General features: G+C 39.3%; 2 protein-coding genes across 3 annotated transcripts in view; both read left to right on the top strand.

Moving 5' to 3' along the window:
• Positions 1–2869: 2869 nt before the first annotated feature.
• Positions 2870–10350, top strand: LOC139935368 (iroquois-class homeodomain protein irx-3-like). Of its 2 annotated transcripts, none has more exons than XM_071929915.1 (8): positions 2870–3182; positions 4010–4625; positions 5145–5384; positions 5855–5916; positions 6554–6900; positions 7526–8134; positions 8947–9037; positions 9726–10350. In XM_071929915.1, exons 2-7 carry the CDS (start codon positions 4590–4592, stop codon positions 8967–8969), a joined length of 1317 nt encoding a protein of 438 aa, XP_071786016.1. In that variant the 5' UTR covers positions 2870–3182; positions 4010–4589; the 3' UTR covers positions 8970–9037; positions 9726–10350. The 2 variants fall into 2 exon arrangements, with proteins under 2 accessions (XP_071786016.1, XP_071786015.1); XM_071929914.1 differs by having other exon boundaries at positions 4007–4625.
• A 948-nt stretch (positions 10351–11298) lies between these two features.
• The window catches only part of LOC139934801 (uncharacterized), a 31209-nt gene continuing 21832 nt past the window's right edge, over positions 11299–20675 (top strand). The window contains exons 1-4 of the mRNA XM_071929204.1: positions 11299–11446; positions 12877–12941; positions 18078–18356; positions 18842–19027. Of these exons, the coding sequence (XP_071785305.1) occupies positions 11302–11446; positions 12877–12941; positions 18078–18356; positions 18842–19027 (675 nt within the window). The 5' untranslated portion in view covers positions 11299–11301. The remainder of the gene's footprint in view (positions 11447–12876; positions 12942–18077; positions 18357–18841; positions 19028–20675) is intronic.

The following is a 20675-nucleotide window of genomic DNA, read 5'->3' as shown; positions in this document are numbered from 1 at the left end:
GTTTGTTTGTTTGTTTGTTTGTTTGTTTGTTTGTTTGTTTGTTTGTTTGTTTGTTTGTTTGTTTGTTTGTTTGTTTGTTTGTTTGTTTGTTTGTTTGTTTGTTTGTTGTGTTTCATTGCTTGTTGGTGGTTTGTTTGTTTTGATAAAATTTGTATGGTGATGCATTGCCTGCTTTTTCCTCATGAAAACAAAAATCCGTCATCTTGGTTACATACTGCGAATCGGTTTATTCGGCCCTGTCATTAAATCTAACGTGACCAACAGCCATATTTATACACAAAATGCTTGTGAAATGTAATGTTGTTTAAACTTGTCCGGTAAAAAATATACATGTTTTTTTATGTTTCGATAAAAAAAAAACGCCACTGCATTTTTAAGCACATGTTCAAACGTGCATGGATGCGTCGAGAAACTAAGTAATTATGTTAACAGCTGTTTGTATCATCATCTCGCAGAAATGTGACCTGTTACTTTAGTTTTGTGAAACAAATAACTGGTTTGGGTGAACTTCTCCAAAACCATTATTATGCAGATGTGTCTACTTTTTGTACAGCACAAAACGCACAATGTCCACACGGTATAAAGATAACGATGTGTTACTTGATGTTGTGCTGTAGAGTTTGAGAAATAATTCGGCGAACTTTTGTTTAGCATTGTACAATGGGTTTACGCGACTCTCCTGAAAACATTGTAATTTTCACTTTTTTCTCTCTCTCAAAAACGTGACGTCTAATGAAGCTGAATCTTCTGCAGGTAAAGTATAAAACACAAATATTTATTCCCAGTGAGTAGGGATTCATGTCATGACCAAAAACGTGATCTACACAAGGTATCAAACCCCTTTGAAGCACTGCATGTTAGATTCGTAATGGTTAAAAGCGTCGACTGCGTTGTGTGGAATTACCGCGCACGGCAGACAAAGTAGACGGGGAGAAAGTGCTAGACAGACGGGCGAGCCAAAGAGACAATGACCGGTACACAGTCTTGGATAGTCTCGGGCAAGAAAAGGGCAACCTCAGACGGATGGGAATAGGCAGACATGGGAAAAGAAACAGACATAAATGAATTAAAGGATTACTACGGATTTTGAAAACCCTTCTTTTGAAAGTTTGACTTTAATTGGAAGAATCCTCGACACCAGACGATTGTTTACTTGCAGAAAAGAATCATAACAGTGCGAACCAAAATAATGATTTGCAGTTCAGAATGTTGACGACATAACGCCTATAACTTGCTTTCAGATGATTTAATTCAACACCCAACACCACTGAGCAAGCGTCTGTTTTAAAGCCACTGAATACCAGTGTCAAAGACCAGGAGGACTCTATTCCCACTCGGTGTATCCCAACATAATTATGCATGAAATCAAATGAACTCTGAACATTTTGGCTCAAATATTGGTCATCAAATCTTCAAGAGAATAATGAAAGGAAAACACCCATGTTGCACAATGTATGTGCTTTCAGATGGCTAAAAAGGGATTCAGTAGACCTACGTTTTTTTATTATTATTGGTGAGAAATTACCATTTGTTTCTCAAAAACTATGTTACTCCAGGGTAGCTGTTTCCACAATGTTTTATTATACGGCCAACAGCTCTCCGTTGCTCGTTACCTAATAAGTTGTTGTCATAAAAATTTTGTTTCAGTAGTTACCAATATCGTCCAGTGCCTTTAAAAAGAGATTTTTGTTTAAGCATAATGCATACCACGAAGATATCATGATCCGGATCAAGTGATTAATATCAAAGTTCATTTCGCCACCGGTATACTTTTTTTGTTTACCGAGGAGCATAGCGAGACTCTCGCGGGAACAACAGCCGTACTGACCGACTTTTTGTCGGCGACTTGAAGCCTGCCACTCCCCGCTATCACTTGACGACACCATACGCCTCGCCGCCGTACAGCTCACCAATTCAACCGTGCCACTCTCTAAAGAAAAGTCATACTTCAGATTTCATATCGTGTGATAATTCATGGTGTGTGATTAATTGATAGTTCAAATCAAGCGTGTTGTGTGCATGTGGTCAAGCTTTTTTTCCCACAAAAATATACTTCACTTAATATTTCATTATGAATTAATGAGTCATTATATTCCGACTCAGACCATATTGAATACTCATTTTGTCAACGGCATGACATTTTCTCTCTTGCTTGCGTGTGTAATCAGTTTAGTTCATTTTGTTATCGACTTCGAACTCAAAGACAGGGTACACTAAGGTAGTTGTAAAAGACAAGTATCCTCACTTGGTGTATCCCAACATGCATAAAACAAAAACCTGTGAAAAGTTTGGCTCATTTTGTAAGAAAAAATAATAAAACAAAACACCGTGGCGTGCTTTTAGATTCCGATGAAGACTTCATGCCCGAAGCTTTTAGCAGATTCACAATCAGGCTAAAAATTACCATTAATTTCTCTTAAGTTACACTACTTCTAAGGCAATCGTTTCTCACAATTTATTTACTTCACTATCGACATAATTATCTCGGGGTGTGCATAAACTTTGTTTAAGGTTTGAAATATTCACAGATGTGCATACAGCTTGTAGGGTATAAAGATGATCTTATTAGATAACCCCACTCAACAGTTTGCCCCAAAAGTGATGAGAAATGTGTAACAACAAAAATCTCACAACTTCAAAACTCAATGCTTGAAAATAGTAAATACACTAAATGGGGTTTCCCCCTGTTTTGCTCGTAACTCTGATGACCTATTGAGCTGACACGTTCACATGTTTGTTATTTTATGTAGGATGTTGGGTCATACAAAGTGCAAAAATACTGGTTTTGGACAACAACCAATGTTGTTCACGTGCTGTAAACTATAAAAGGGTATCATTGTAGTCTACATTTACGACACATAGTTGTAGTTTTGTCTCTTTCGGTGATTTTGTTTCTTGTGGATGGTCTCGTGCTTCCACTTTGACAGAACTACAACACGCATCAACACGCCACACAAAATGTTCATCGTTGGGTTTGTGTAGCGTGATGTTCTTCTAAATGATAATGGTTGGCAACCGAGGACATGGGAAATGGAAAGAGGTAGACAAAGACGAAGATGGGAAGATTACATCATGGTATATTCAGTAACAACATGGACCAGAACTGCAAGCAAAATAAACAAATAAATGACATTTTCATTGAGGATGGCTACATGTAATGCTTTGGATCAACACATCGTATGGTGAGGATGACGATTGTTATGTTAGAACTATTATTATTATTATTATTATTTCATTTGCCATAACAGTATAAAACAAAATACATTTACAATTATACCCCGAGATGGGCAAGGGACAACAAAAGCAAACTACTAAGTTAATAAGCATAATAGGCCTGTATCATGTTGTACTTATTTATTTATGTTAAATTTGCATGAGGTGAACAATACCTTTTTGTATTTTATTTTTATTTTTACCCGTGTACACCGATGTGTGTTATAAGCACTGTAAGTACTTTATGCCTGTGATTGTGTTCACGAACGGGAAAGTACGGAGTATACAGTGCTAATACACGTCGGTTTATTTATTTACTTCTTTGTTGTTATTCCCCATGACTGTCAGAATTGTACGTTTACATTTAATGGCCCACAATCAGTTTTTCCATCAAGCACTTCAATACACAAGCCTGTAGCTACGAACCATTCAACTAAAGTATTTACTTCAAAGTGAATTGTGCAGCTATTGTATGAGCACAAAATCACTGAGTCACCATAAGTCACCGCTGGTGGCGCAGTTCCCCACTGACGGGTACAGCTTTCTAATCGACTCGGCATACTGTGTGGAAGGTGGTATTTGGGTGATGTTGGCAAGTATAGTATGCTGTGCATAGGACCATTTTGTTAGTCACAAAAACGCTTTAGAATAATTTGTGCATACCAGGCAAAAGCTCTGGTTCACATGTGTTGATTAATTCTTTGTGTGTTGCCCCCGCAATGTGAGAACAATGTTCACAACTGAAAAGTAAGAGAGAAAACAACAAAAATACAATGCTTTGTTCTTGTTCCAGAAGAACAACGGGCAACAAACCTGGTTGTTTTCTAAGGGAAAACTGGCAGTAGTAAACTGGGAAGCAACAAAAGGCGTGACCACGGACCAACAGTGGACATCAGTAGGCAGAACCATCACCAGTCAACTAGCTACCAGGGCGTCTTCTTAACCAGGACATTCCGTCAATCAACACACTGACTAATCCGATTGGTTCAGCGCGTGTGTGTAGCTCCGCCCATTCGTGACCTCATACAATTAATGGGTTTGTTGCTGACCTTACGTGTACTGTGTGCAGTACGGTCATTAAAGTCGCACGGTAGCGAAAAACCGCACTACAGCCACAACTCGATTTACTTTCGTCATTGACATAGACTTGAACGGGCGACGGATTTCCACAATAATTTTTCCTACGGAATTTACGGGCGAACACCAGCTGAGAAAATACACCAACACCTCATAGCGCTTTCTGCAGCATGTGTTTTTGGATCTACACCGGATAAAGATAGAGTTAATTTTAGACACTTTCCAACAAGTCGAATTCATTGCGTGTTTCTTCTAGTTCGTTGCAGGCGAAAAGGTGACACTTTTTAATTGCAATCACCATGTCAACACTGACACAGTTCCAGATTACCGGCAAGGTAAGTTCACTTTTTTCTTCATATCGTTTCAACATGTCAATAATATTTTATTTTCTACATCCGTGTATTTGTGTTGATGAAGCTCTCCGGTTTAAAATGGTGACGTTTTTTCTATATGAAGGATCGTTGTTGGTAAATTTCAAACATAAAGTTTGACTCCATTTATCATTCCTAAATTGATAATTGTCATGTTTCTGTATGATACGGTACATTGGATATAACTTAAACACGGATAGAGACGAATATGATTCTGTTGTGTTTTCTTCATGGCGCTTTCTGAAGTAATAATTATTGTATTGTTGATGTTGATTGTAAGTCATCATTGCTCTGACATGATTAATAATTATATCAAAAATAATATTTGTGGCGGGGACGTGTTTGCACTTGACTTTTTGGCACTTGATCTGCCGACACTACTTTGTGTATTGATAACAGACGCTTAATAATTAATTTCCCCTTACTGTTTAACTTTAAAACCGAGTTTACAATGAAACACAAAATGTATGTTTATGTTCACAGCGATCCCCAATGTCCGCAACGGCCCCCGTAGCACCGCACTACGAGAGCGGTCGACCGGTGATGGTCGACCCCTGTACCGGGCAATCGGTGTGTTGCTCCCCCGTGGACAATCGCTCGGCCACGCTGCTGCACCCGGGAGCTACGCACGGGCTCTCGCCTATGTACCCATCACCTCACACGGCAGAGAAAAGCTACTTGCGGTTTGCGGCTGATTCGTCGATGTATTATCCACAAGCTATGGTAAGTGCATGCTTTGGTCTTGTTCCATTTAGGTGGAATTCTTTGTCCAGAAGTTGCACCAAACTACTGTTGTCATTAAACCCTTTGTTATAAATCATGACAAGTTGGTTGGGTGTTTGGAACAGTTAAATTACCTCAATTAAATTCTCAAGCTTTGGATAGAACATTCGTCCTGTGTAAATATAATAGGCTATCGTTGAATTACGTTATTAATATTTATTTTCGAGCAGCACCTTTTGAAAACCGACATAACAGTTTCTACTTCGGGAAAAGTGTTCTGTCATTACAAAATTTTAGTCTTAAATATTGTTGCCCATCGACAACGAATAAGTATATAAACTTTTTTTTTTTTTTTATGTAGGCCCGGTTTTTTTAATGGGAGGATTTTTCTACACGTTATTAATACTCATAAACTGAACACTTAAAAACGTATTTCCCAAAATAATAAATTGCTTTGTTTCTATTTTTAGGCAAACAGCAGAGCTGGATGTTATCCGTACGACCTGGGCCAGTACCAATACTACGGAAACAGGTAAATATTAAGTGTACAAAATAAATAATTGGTAAATTTCCACAAAAGATGACTGCAGAACGGAACTATTCCTCTTTGGATCGGCGGTTTATAAAAAAAATGACAAACCTACCATTTACTGATGAGGACCACATTAAAGAGAAGATTGCTTAACAAAACATGCTGAAACGACTATTCTTGCTACTTTGTTAACAATTCCCATTGCAATTCTTTTAAAACAATTAAAGCTGCATGAACCGATTTTTCAGAAATATTTGTATATTATTGTTTTTTTATTAATTTCTTCTGAACGAATTTTTCGATAGTTGCCCTAAAAAAATTTAAAAAAAAAACTTAAAAAACGTTCGCGTTATGAAACGCCGGGCAATGCACAAAATCATCATGCAGTTGTTCAAAAGTTTGTGTGCATACTAATGGAATTGAGTCGGGATTTCGGCAACAATAATTCCTGTTTAGTTTCATTTAATTTGAATTACCACTTATCATTCGCGGATGTTCATGCAATAAATGAAAGCTTATTAGTAATACAACTTTGACTAATCTGTACAAATACAAGTTTTAAACACGTTCAAAAGTTTCTCTGGAAATGGACCTAACATCTTTAACATGTTCTCGCCTTTGTTTTTGATGTTCGCAGTTACGGTGCAATCGAGTACGACGGAGCTAGACGCAAGAACGCAACGCGTGAAACCACGAGTACGCTGAAAGCCTGGCTCTACGAGCACCGTAAGAACCCGTACCCCACTAAAGGAGAGAAAATCATGCTGGCCATTATCACCAAAATGACCCTCACTCAGGTCTCCACGTGGTTCGCTAACGCCCGAAGACGCCTCAAGAAGGACAAGAAGATGACCTGGTCACCAAGGAATAGCTGCGGCGACGGCGGGAAAGAAGACTACGATTCTGAGGATGGTGACGGGAATGACGTCGATGATGACATGGACGGTTTGGGAACCGATATGGAAGGCAGCCTTGGCGGACCACGTAAGTTTTTATAAATATTTATTCCGCGATTGTTTAATTTTAATTTTGTTTTAGCCTTCGAAGATCCTTAGGACGAAAAGTCGACATCTGGGGTGACTAGCCTTATGTTGGGGCGATTTTGCACACACAAAAATCGAAAACTTAAAAACAACTTAATTTGCTAACTGTCCTCTGCGTCATTCACAAAACGCACTGCCACCATTAAATCTAAAAAATGGTCGAACAGAAACCGATTGTCAAGAAGAAACGCAAAACAAAATTGCCTTGATTAATTTTTCGTTACCACGGCAGGAGCGTGTCAAGCTGTAAAAAGCATGCCGAGAGAATGATCTCGGCGACGGACGGAAGGCTGCTTCCGCTTGTGGCGTGCCCGTGTGCTACTGGGCACAGTTTTTTAATTATTAGATTGCGAATCATTACGGCGCTGCTATTTAAAAGAGTTGGATAAAATCTGATCACATTCTATTCTATTCAAGCTTTGTATTTACCGATGAAGAAGTCAATCTTGACTGTGTTTGACTATGTCTTTGTGTGATAGATATATTTTTGCCCTGTTATTTTGAACAGGCCTGAATCGAATAGTGCATTGCTATAATTTCTTTCCTTGTCCTGTTTTTGTTTTTAGCATCAGACATTGAAAGTGACGAGAAACAGTACAAGATTCCCATCGATAAAAGCGAAATCGAGTCCGAGAAGCCAACCACAGACAGTACCCGCACCACACCCGTCATCAGTGACCAGAGGGTACCCGTCGACTACCTGGCGGTTGGCCACGACCGACTTAGCGTAGATCAGAACTCCCCGCATCACACACCGGAGCACACTAGTCCTCTCTGTATCAGGAGAAGTCCCAGCCCGGTCCCGTTGCCTCCATCATCTCTCATCAAAGCAACCTGCCGTCTCACCTCAAGATCCCCACCGTGTGTTAAAGCACAGACGGAGAAACCCAAGTTCTGGTCCCTTGCAGATACAGCGTTATCTAAGAGCCCCGAGCGAACCCGTAAACCCATCCACGTCAATGTTACATCAGACTCTTACTATAATAATCCTCTCAACTCTGGTAGTGTTGTCGTCAATATGCAGAGACATCCAGTGGTTCAACACTCTTCATCGCAATACCAAACTCACCCAGTCCCCAGCAGTTTACCGCCCTTCATCTCATACGGATTTCCCCTCGGTACGGTGTCAACCCTGAGCAAAGGACCGTCCGACCACATGCGGCTCCTTCAGAAAGGTAAGCGACAATTTCAAATAATATTATAAAACAATTGCTATTCCTGGGATCGATTTCACAAAGATATTCCTACGTTAGGATTAGCCCTTATGACTCGTTATGTGAGGTATTAAACATTTAAGGTTAATGCCCAAGTTAGAGAAAGGACAGTCACTGTGGAACGAGTAACTCACTCGTCCTATCTCGAGATTATTGTCTTAACTCTTTGTCAAATCCACCCTTTTTTACGTAAAAGGTTTTGAATAACCGATAGCAATAACCAATCATTTTGTAATGATTTCACGATATTGATTACGTTGTCGATAAGTTGTTGATCAGTTTATTTTAAATTCATTCATCGGCAAAAGTGAAAGTGTAAGTAAGTTGCGAAGTTGGTGACCTTTTTTTTAAGTCCAGGCTCGTCAGCGTCTATTTTTACACACACACTAACAGGTTGAATAATCTTAAGATAAATGGCACCGGCATTTACTGTACGCTGTTTTAGTAATAATAAACTGTACATCATTATTGCGAACCCTTATGATCCACCGTTTGAGTTGATACCGCCCATGGTGTCAGAAATCATTCTCCGTAAAAGCTTTCATCAACAAACCCGGGACGCACCCGGGACACCTGTTTTCGAAGCGGGGTGTCGCCTGGCGATATGGCTGAAATCACCCCGCACTGATATGCGTTTGATGCCCCCCAACTTGGCCTGACACAAACGTGGCAGAAGACGGGAGTGTGAAGTCAATTTCAGCTGCTGCAGTGAGGCTGTTAACTCATGTTAACACATCAACCTTACCTTTAACTGTCTTGTCTTTCTATTGCAGCCGCCACTGTTAACACGAGATGAGGAGCCATCACGCCAGGCCGATGAGGCCGTCAATAAGAGTGTCGAAGCCCGCACCGAGGTGGTAAAAGGTAAGCATAACACCCCTCCTTCTCCTCGCCCCGTCTACCCCGACACACCTGCCTCAAATCCCTGCCTAACACCATCAACAATATCACTTCAAAGAGCCTTTTCCTGGGGTGGCTGCGTTTAAACAGAGCTTCCGCTGCTGAGACAGAAAGGCAGATGCCAGTTTGGTTTTTTCTTAAACAGTTTCGGCACCGACTTGTTTATGAAGAGAGTGCAACAAGTCCTCAATGAAAACAGTTGTTTCTCACAAGACGGTGAATTCAATTCTCAGACTAAAGCCAAACTTGAACTCGACGGGAATGTCATCATTTCCGCAGTAACCACTCATTCGGAATTCTTCAAGGCGAACATTTTCCCCTAAAGGCCAGTTTTGATATAAGCCTATCACCAGCCTTACCATTATTATTCAAATTTTGATACGTCCAAACAATAAGAAGATGCAACTTCCGGATGAAAACTTATTGATAACAATGTTAGGCCTATCGGTTTGCGGTAACGTGTGTGTACGTAGGCCTATCTACTTGCAAAGTAGATTATGTTCTTTTGAGAACTTGTCTAGCTTTACATTGTATTAGCGGAGTAGATTCTCGGAACTCAGGAGACTTCTCAATTTTGAAAAGAACCAATTTATTATAAATCCCAAATGAAAAATGTTCATTGTATGCTTATATCTTTTATTTTTTACTCCAGGTCAACCTCGGTGTGCCATTCCATGATGAGGACGTCATTATCTCACATTACGCCCCCAACGGACGATGTTTTTAACACCGACATCGATGAATAACCAACGCACGCAGAGTACCATGGAAGAACATTAATTGACGAAAATAACTTGCGAAGTGTTTTATTTTTAGTAAAAAAGTGACAATATTGTTTAGATCGTTTACTCGAAATTAGGAAAATTAATAGTTCAATTTGACTGTTTCGTCCGCAAATGTGGTCATCAATAATGGACTTTATTAATAAGCCACCAACAATAATTGATCGTTTAATGAAACAACACGAATCCGAATCATTCTTTCATTTTGTTATTTCAATGTTTGATGTTCGGATTAGATTTGTATTTGCTGTCGTCTCACGACCGGAAGAACATTATTCAAAAATACTATACAAATAAAATGGAATTTCAAATTCGTGTCCGAAGATAGCCAAGTCGAAATATATCTTTAAAAAGTTGGTACAAGCGTGTTGATTTATAATAATATTAATAATAATAAAATCTAAATCAGACGCAAGGTCAATATATAAGGGCCTTTTGTAAAAAAAAAAAACTTCTTTTTGAAAATTAATTTCTGTAAAAATATCTTTTTATATAAGTTATTTATGTTGTCATAATTGTTTGGTTAATAATAATAATATGATTGAAAATCAAAAAATAATATAACCTGTATTTGAATTTCATTTGTACGTGTCAGCTTGTATTTTGGTGTTTACTTTTTCAACTAGGGAGTCATTCATCCTTCTAAAGATGGACCTTTCTCCTTTAATGCAACCTTACTTTATGAAACATTTTATTTATTGAGTTGTTACATGGCTTTGCAAGCCAATTGTCATTAAGTTTGGGATGTAGGCCAACAAGAACTCGCTGTAACTATTGGGTTATGTTCCCCCACGACGAGTAGCTCACACACTGCTGCTTTAATTCATTTTCTACTTCCACAAAACAACTTCATACGGTCATGGAAAACTCATGAACTCTTGTCTGTATATATACATGTATATCTTTTGTTGGGGGGGGGGGGGGGGGGGGGGTAAAATGCTAGGCTTGGGTGTGTTATTGGGGGAGAGGGGGGGGGGGGGTAACCCTATGGCCGCTCGCCAGCCGAAGTTGTATCAAAACACGTTTAGTTTTTCAGCCTGGGCCCATATACATGTACATGTATAAAGCCCGGAAGCGCACAACCTTGCTAAGCACATAAATTATTTGTTAAACAGAAACAGCTAACCAGCTAAAATTACATTAAATTTACATTGATTTGACTGGTGCCCCCACTCAAGTTTGCCGTTAGCAAAAAATGGGTCAAGCAGTATTTTCTGCTAAACAGCTTTATGAAATATGGCTAAATGAAAACTATCACAGTACCAACCCTTTACGATTCTTTAACCAGCCCAACCCCCACATGATCTGTTTTAGATAGTTTTACTTTTGTGAAATTGTGAGTTGGTCTATAGTCCCTCCCACTTTCCATAAGAACACGCCCCTTGTGTACGACACAAGGCGCCGCTCATCATCAACAGAGGGCGTACTTCCGAATTAGTTTTCAAAATGGCGAATGCTGCAAGTCCGGAAGTGGATTTTTCCGCTGAAGGAGTGCGGGATTTTATTATAAAACATGGTGGGAAAGTCAGCAATGTTGCCGTGGTGGGACACTTCATGGCCTATCTACGGCACCCCGACAAGGAAGTTAAAGGTATGGATCTAGGATCACCTTAATGCATGTTTACAAACACAAATGACTGAACAAGTTTTGTTGTTTGTTTACTCGGCTCGTCTGACGTCTGACATTTCTGTGACTCCGATCTGGAGCACTGACTCAGTGTGACTGAATCGGGAGCACTGAATCTGGTGACACACCCAATTATGACAAGACACCAACGGCAGTGAAAATTTTGAATATTAGTGAAAAACTTTATTATTAATACAGTGCCAATATTATATATATAAGCTGTTCTCATGTACTTTTTACTTGAAAGTTGAATACTGTCCTTTCTTTATTATTGAATAATTATTATTAATAATTATTAGTTAGGCCCTACTCGTCGAACATGATATTAAAGGTTTATATCGCGAATAGCAAAATATCAAGAGAGGGCGCTGTTGAACCCACACAAAGGTATAGGCGTTGCGTGCGGGAGTCATAGAAACTGCATAGAAACCGCCCCATATTCCTTCCCACAATAATGCATTGCAATTTTATGCCTAGACTTTTCCCCCAGTTGTCACTCGCCTCAGAACATTAGTAGGCCTACTGTATTCCCAATTACGGAAATGTGCAACCTCCTGTTGGTGTAATTTTATTAACTAAATTCGAGGCAAATCGCTTCCGTATATTTTATTAAACAGTCATGACAGTAGTATTAGGCCTATACGTAGTTCTAGTTCATAAATATTGACTGCGTCGAGTGCTATGCTTAAAACTACGACTCAAGAGGTGATCCCCGGAGCGTTCCGAGGGAAAATGGAAAGGTTCTGGGATACCCGAGGGAGTCAGACTTTTAACCATAGCACGAGTTAAAGCAGTCGATATTTGTTTTATAACACCCCATCAGATTTGAGGTGGGTAAAAAGACGTCTGGACCCTGCACGCCGTGTGATAGACATCGGACTATCACACTGCAAACGAGATGCAATCACACGGCCGCCGTATAGTAAAACTAAGACATACACAATGTAGGTCATGTGACACGCTCTAAACCAATGAAAAGGCAGAATATTTGTAAGGGATGTTATAATAGTAATGATAACTGAAGAATACTAACTTTTTACCCAATTGAGATAAATCTTCTATTAAAATTTAAAGGTTTTTTTTTCAAGTTAAAACATTAAAAAAAAAATTGTTACAACTCAATATGAAGTATTGTTTTTTTTAATTAAAATGTTGATCTTGTCACAAAATTCTGTAAATATGATGAGCTACACAAGCCCTGTTGTCGTGTCAGGCCTGTTTTTTGGGGGGGGGTATGGCCTTAAAATTGCTGGACAAAGTTGTTCCCTGTCTGTGCCTGCTAGACTCTAGAGGGGAAACTACTCCAATCCCTTGCATATATATGCAACACGTGTACCTTTCATTTTGGTTGGTAAGAAGTTTGTAACAAACTAAATTTTATGTTTTGTTGGCAGAGGCAAACCGGAAGAAATTTAGAGAGTACATGAATGAAGTTGCGGTAATAAAGAAAGATGAAAAGGTGAGGCTTTGAACATTAGTTGTAGGCAATTACTCGGGTGGGATTAGAACCCATGACCTATGGAATTCCAGTATGTCTTATTGTATGTACGTGTACAAAGTAGACCACCAGGACTGCCCGGTCACTAGCGGCAGTTTGAATCCTATATTTTAGAAGTGGGTACCACACTACAACTGAAGAGAAAGTTGTGTTGCACTCTGTGGTTCTGGCCTGGTCCTGAGGCAGCATCAAGCAGTCATGCACACATTGCATCTCCTCAAGATTTTTCAAAACAGTGAGGCAATCTTGACCCACCTGTTTACAAGTTCAGTCAAAGCATTCTGAAATTAAAAAAGTCTTTTATTTTTTTATATATTCTATTAGGCCTATAGCGTTTTTTGCTGTTATTTTGTTTGCATATTGGCCACAATTTGCCTATACCCTCGGGCAGCAATTTACAGGTTTCAGCCCATTGAGGGAGCACCTAGTCTTGTACAAGACATTCTTGTTTGCCTACACTTTACATACATGTAATGTATGCACACTCGAGGCTGCACATGTTGCACTATTCCGAAGATAGAGGGCGTTTCTGTAAGCCGCAATCCCACCGGGAGTTGTTTTGGAATGTGGTGTGGTGGGGTGATCTGGAAGTTTTTTCATCAACGCTCGCTATTATTAGAAAGTATTGTGCACGGCTAGGAGAAGCGGCATGGGGGATCACGATAGTTGAATGATAGTGAATAACACCACTGTCTTGTACCAAGACTAGGGAGGACCCAGCGTGTTAGCAGTGATGCATTAACACATTATAGGGGCCACTGTTCATTGTGTACTTGAAGAAATCAACGCCCGTCCATGCTCTGATTAGTCAATGTTCAAAGCTGTATGCCCAAATTCTTCCTTCAGCTGTTTTAAAATAACTTATATGACTCATGTTACACATTGTATACAAATGGGCTGAAGATCCACACAGACTGAAGTTCCTCGCAGGGGGGGTTGTTTGTAGATCAAATTGACACGTCTATTCTCCACTTCAATGCCACTAGTCATTAACACTGGGCTTTAGTGTTGATATTGACCTGTTCCCTGTGCTGTGTTTGGTGGTGGAATAGCTGTTTCAGGCGGACTGGCCGGGATTTTAACCAAAAGAGGAAGTCCCCACTAAACTACCCAGCTCTGGATGGTGTCCAAACGACGCCATAATCGACGGCGCTTATTACTCTCTCTGGTCTGGGGACTCTGAAGGATATACGAGACATTCGATTGGTTGTGACAGGCAGGATACCAGTCCTTGTACCCATTTTGGTTTGACCGACTGTAGGACACGCATTGCAGTTACGGGCTGATGTTGTCTATTTTAGACTTCAATTTGGTGTGCGTAATTCAAAATAAAAAAGACAGACAGTGACCAGGTCAAAATCACCTGTCATGTGCAAAAGTTTGATACTGACCTACGGAGTTTTGTCTAAAGATTGTAAATTTAAAGGGACTGGACACTATTTGTAATTACTCAAAATAATTGTTAGCATAAAAACTTACTTGGTATTGAGCAGTGGAGAGCTGTTGATAGAAAACATTGTGAGAAACTGCTCCCCCTGAAGTAACATAGTTTTTTAGAAAAAGGTAATTTCTCACTCAAAAAATAAATATTCAGGCCTGAAGCCTTTTTAAAGGGAGTGGACACTATTGGTAATTGTCAAAGACTAGCCTTCACAGTTGGTGTATCTCAACATGTGCATAAAATAAAAAACCTGGGAAAATTTGAGCTCAATCGGTCATCGAACTTTCACGATAATAATGAAAGAAAAAAACACCATTGTTACACAAAGTTGTGTGCGTTTAGAATAGTTGGTTGATTTCGAGACCTCAAGTTCTAAACCTGAGGTCTCGAAATCAAATTCGTGTAAATTACTTCTTTCTCGAAAACTATGGCACTTCAGATGGATACCATCAACCTCTCCCCATAACTCGTCACCAAGAAAGGTTTTATGCTAATAAATATTTTGAGTAATTACCAATAGTGTCCACTGCCTTTAAGGCATCTGAAAGCACTCAAATTTGTGCAACGAGGGTGCTTTTTCTTTTGATGTACTCTTGCAAATTCGATGAGCAATTGAGCCAAAATGTTCACAGGCTTGTTGTTTTATGCATGTATTGGGATACACCAAGTGAGAGTACTGGTATTTGAAAGACTTTACCAAAGTTGCCCAATGCCTTTAAAACTTAAAGATGCAATTAGAAGGAGGAATATAAGAAGAACCATTGACTGTTGAATAATGACAATCTAAATGAGAGAAGAAAAGAATCGCGACAAGGACTTTATAAGTGCGTACTTGTAAAAAAGCGCTTCAAATTTTTTTTGCCAACAACTGTATGATTCAAACTTTTCCCATGTCTCTCCATGTCTTAATGGCCAGGTGATCTTCTTTCAACAAATCAAAATGGATAAACTGTCTGGTTTATTTATGAATAAATTAATACCTAAAAAGGATCAGAAATTAATATCCCTCCTTCCGGTCCAGCCTCAGTTAAGATTAATTTGAACAGAAAGAAGACACTGTACTGAGGTAAAGCTGCACTTCTAAGGTTGAAGTATTTTTTACCAGAAAGGAAAAGAAGGCTTTTGGTTTCTGTTTCTATTCATCAAGTGGCTCTGTCATAAAATAAGGAAGTTATCATGTAAAATTTGATCAATATCACACGGGTGGGTATTCAATTCACAAAGCAATGTACAATGTATTGACTGGAAAGCCTAGCTTCTACGAGTGTTGCGTTACACCGTGGTTGAGCTGTCTAAGGATGTGTAGCCGAGAGCCATCAGAGGAGCCGAACATGGTAAGACAATGCTAATCAGCAGCCTTCCAATGAGCCCATCAGTTTCCCCTCTATCCTCATCCCGGGATTAAACTATTTGTCGAACTGGAGCCTGTTGATGCTTGTTTAATTCCGATGGTTTAGATTGCTAAGTTCACAGCCTGGTGTGTGGCACCATGCGGCAAGAATCCACTCATGTCGTGAAGTGTAGTCGGTAGTACTTCCTTGTTTTATAAATATTGTTTGTCAGGAGATGTCTAATCAAATCATACAAGGCTTTTATGAAATGTGTGCAGTGAAGTTGTTGGAGGTTCTAATTTGTTAGTTTGTAGAAACACGTTGCCTTGGATCGGTTGAGTTGGTCTTTGTAAAGCGTTTGTATCCGTTTGTTATAAAATGCATATGGGCAGAAAGATGTTGTTAAGGTAGAATACAATGATCCTTACAAACATGCCTGGAAATTGCATGGTTTTCGTTTTACCTCGTCGACTAACACGGTCGGCCATTTATGGGAGTCAAAGATTTGACCCCCATAAATGGCCGACCGTGGTAGTTCACACAGTAAAAAGGAAAACCACGCAATTTCGAGGCATAGGCCTACTTCATTGAATTCTACTTTTAAAACATCTTTCCACCCATATGCGTTTTTAAAAAAATGGTTACAAACGCTTTTTACAGACCAACTCGTCCGATCCAAGGCAACGTGTTTCTTTAAGTAGACTTGCAACAGGGCTTGTATTTGAAGGGAAAATCCACAAGACCGTAGCAGTATAGCTCATAATCTTTACTGAGAATCAAAATGTGAAGAGACTAGAATCCAAATGAGAACACAGTTTAATTAAATTTAAACAGAGAAAATTTATCTCTGACTGTTTTAAGGGTGTATCGAAAGACATCCGTGAGACTCAAACTCAACATTTGAAAATCATTCTTTTGAAACAAAAATGTTGAATTGATAAACGGAACACTGGACTTGTCAAGTCTTGTGCTTTACTACTGCCCAAGATTGAAACCACTTTTCAAAAACCTTCCTCTACTTTAGGTTTAAATATACATTCATAGTTTCTCTACTCCTATTGGTGGAGAGAGTGTCACGTGGGGATGTTTAAACCTTTGATATTGACCAGCTGGAGCTGTTTATAAAAAGCTGGCTTCCGCCTGTCGGGTGCGCAAGATCATCACGTGGAATGCAATTCATAGCTATAGTAACAGCGTGTAATCTAAGTGCGCGCATAATCTTAGCGCACGCGCGTACAAACAACCCACGCGCATCGAACAGATACTTCACAAAGTTTTGGAAAAACATGTCAAACCTCGAATTTTAAACTGTCAAAGTGTCTGTAATTGTATTTTGTTAACGTTATTTAACAAAAGGGCATTTATGAATGGGAATAAAAGAGTAGTGACTCGTTCTTAAATGTCCGTTTAAACCTTGCTAAAAGTTCGGCTCGGACCTTTATCACACAGCAATTCGACCCTGCCGGCTTTAAACAGCCGTGTAAGAACTCGTCGCTACCCTTTTATTCCCTTACGTACATGTATGTACCTCTATGTAAGTGCAAATGTGTGTACAATGTTTTATTTCTTGGCTTTTGTTTTCCTGTGTGGTTCAAGATATTTTCCTTTTGAAGAATACTCTTTTGATTGTGTTTTTCAGTTGGTAACCTAATTTGAATGTTAAGAGAAAGATTTTTCGGGGACAAGTCTTTTTCTGTTTCAGGGTTGAGACTTTGGAACAGTCTCCCTGTAAACCCTCGTAATGCCCCTAGTGTAAAAATGTTTAAGAAGTTTTTAAAAACTTTCCTCTTTCCAAAGGAATTTTAATGTTGCTGGTTTATTTTATTTTTTCTTTGCAAAGCTTTTCCCGTAGGTTTTTATATGTTGCAAATTTTTAATATTCTTCTTATGTGCTGTTATTTCTTGTGCTTTTTATGTGTGTGCATAAATTTGCTTTCTATTGAATTTAATTTCAATTTTTATTGTAAAGCGCATTGGTCTATTTTGGAAATGCGCTGTATAAATCTTTTTAATAATAATAATAATAATAATAATAAGAGTATGCTAGGAAAAAGTATTTCAATTTGTAATGTTTGTTATCTGATGTAAACAAAATTGAGTTGAGTGGAAGTCGAGTCTGTACTGTTTGAATAAAAAAAAACACCCTTGTTACATTGTGTTTATAGGTTTTCTCAGGCTTGCGATCTTCAGTGAAGTTCACTTATGATGCACCATTGGTTTCATTACTAGTAACATACAGCCATAGTTAATAACAACAATGACTCATATTTTGTAATGATTTCAGGGATTTGACAAACAAAATGATCTTCATTCTTTGTTATTCAGGATGACAAAGTTGTCGTTCTCAAGAGGAAAAAGAAAGAAATGAACTACGGAGACTTCGTGGATCATCCCAAGCTGGTGATCTTCAAGGACAACCCAGCTCAACTTACCCCGGTCATCTCGGATCCCATACCCATGGTACCGAACCCGACCGAAGAACCAGCTAGACCCCCTAGGAGGAGTGATGATGCTAATAAAACCATTGCCGTGGTTACTGGCCCGTCGGTTACGGATGATGGGATGGCATACACAGGACCTAGAGAGCAAGGAGATGTCTTAAGTGTAAGTTTCTCAGTTGAGATCTTCTCTTTCCAAGGAAGAATTATTGGGTCGTAGTTTTTCCCAGTTTCTAAATTGAATAGTTGGTCCAGTTTGCAGGCTTGGAATTTCATTTTTTTTTTTTGACAGGGCAAGGCCATTTTAATTTTGACAGGGCAAGTCCATTTTCATATTGCAAAGGGCACTTCCATTGGAGAATCCCAAAGTCTATGGGAAAATTTTGAAAGGGCACCAAGGTGAAGGGAATCAGAGGCTTAAGTGCCCAGCCGTCGATTTCACCCGACCAAACTTTTCCTAACTTAAGATTAATCTTACTATTTAGGACTTAGGACGAGTCCCAAACCTACACTGTAGCATGCAGACCTTAAGATTAATCCAAACTTATAATGAGTTACTCATCCTAAATCGAGATAGGATTAATCCTAGCGTTTCGTGAAATCGGCTGCTGTGTATTTAACATCCATTGTCTTATTTAATTTGATTTTCAGACCAAAGAAGGAGAGCGGATTATTGACCAGAAGAGGCAGATTCAGAGCGTGAAGAGCTTTGCCGATATCTTCGACCAAGAGGTGCAATCAAAGAAAGAGGAGGTGGATCGGTTAAAGTCACCGATGAGATCTCCTCAGAAGACGGCGGACAAACGAGAAACATCTGAACAAAACGGGGAGGTCAGTGTAAGTATTGTGTTTTGTGTCTGTTACTCTATGGGTGTATGGCTGTTCAGTACTTTACTCTCTGTGCTGGTGCATTTTGGAGCATTTAGGGATCAACAGAATATCTGCTTTATCCCTATTCTTCCTCTGAGTGATTTACAAAGATCTTGTGTTTTCGTTCTTACAAGATTCAACACCAGGGCCCAATTTCATAGAGCTGCTAAGCACAAACATTAGCTTAGCATGAAATTTATGCCTTGATAAAACTGGATTACCAACCAAATTTTAACGTGATTTTCAGGATAAGCAAACAACAGCTAAATACCCGACACAAGCAATATGCGACAAATGGAAATTTGGTTGGTAATCCTCTTTTTATCCAGGAAGAAATTTCATGCTATTGCTAAACAAATTTGTGTGCTTAGCAGTTCCATGAAATTGTGTCTGATCTCATTACCCAAGCTGCTAGGCTCTGGTGATTATGCCTGATCCCATGTTAAAAGTATAATCAGTTTACTAGTGTGGCAGTCCTCAGTTTAATCATGGAGGAAGGAAGAGAAGGAGCTCGAACGAAGGGAATTCAAAAGTCGAACCTGTCGTACCGCGGTCGTTTCACGACACCTCGTAATCACCCACATACCTTGATCAGGCATGCAACTCTTCCGCGTTAATTCCGCGTTTTTTTTTTTTTTTTACGTGAAAAAAAAAAAACGGGGGAAAAAAAAAAAAAAAAAAAAAAAAAAACTTTTTTTATTTTTTTTATTTTTTTTTTAAGCCTAATATATGCCTTGCATTAACAGTGTACAGCTACAATCATATAAAATAAGCCTAGTACATGCTAAAAATGCACCTAAGAGCATAATAAACCTCAACATTTCCTAGGGTACCATTGTGGGTATCATGTCCCGTGACGTTTCGGCTGCCTCGCTCCGCACTTGCGTTGTGCCTTTGAAAATTTTCCTCTTTTTTTTTCAACGGGCAGTTGCATGCCTGCTTGATACAGACAATGGGCGACCTGGTGTACATGTATGTGAGTTTGCGGGTGCACACTTGGTTCTTCACTCAACTATGGTGTCGTATGTCGTACGTATATAATACAGAAAAAACAAACATTTTTGGAGACCTGATAAAAATTGTGTACACATTTGCCCACCAAATCGAAAAACACAATTGAATACCAACTACCCTCGTGTGCTAATACCCAAATGTTGATCCACTGCTAGTGACCGGAAAGTTGCAAAAAATGTAAAAATATGCCATGATGTTTCTGTGAAACACCACAAACGGTAAATGAAAACGTGTATATTCACAATTCTTGTCTCCAATGATTCAAATTTACACGAAGGCAACGGCGCAGTCTGGCAGTACCACACCTTCTGTACAAAGAGATCTAATCCTGCTCGTTAATCGGCCGTCCAGCTGGAGGTCTCTTATCTTTTTCCACTGGTCAGACGGGCATTGTCAAGGTATTCTTTTGTTACTCTGCGGTTTTGCAGGTCGTTCGAGCTCCTTCTCTTTCTTCCTTTATGGTTTAACAGATTCAAACAAAATATGTTGTTACATGAAGATTTATGAAGGTTGGGGTAGTTAGGGGTCTCTTATCTTTTTCCACTGGTCAGACGGGCATTGTCAAGGTATTCTTTTGTTACTCTGCGGTTTTGCAGGTCGT

This window comes from Asterias amurensis, chromosome 3 (assembly GCF_032118995.1).
Source record: "Asterias amurensis chromosome 3, ASM3211899v1".
Taxonomy (NCBI): domain Eukaryota; kingdom Metazoa; phylum Echinodermata; class Asteroidea; order Forcipulatida; family Asteriidae; genus Asterias; species Asterias amurensis.
Note: the sequence above shows the minus strand (reverse complement) of the source record. Positions and strands in the feature narration are given on the sequence as shown.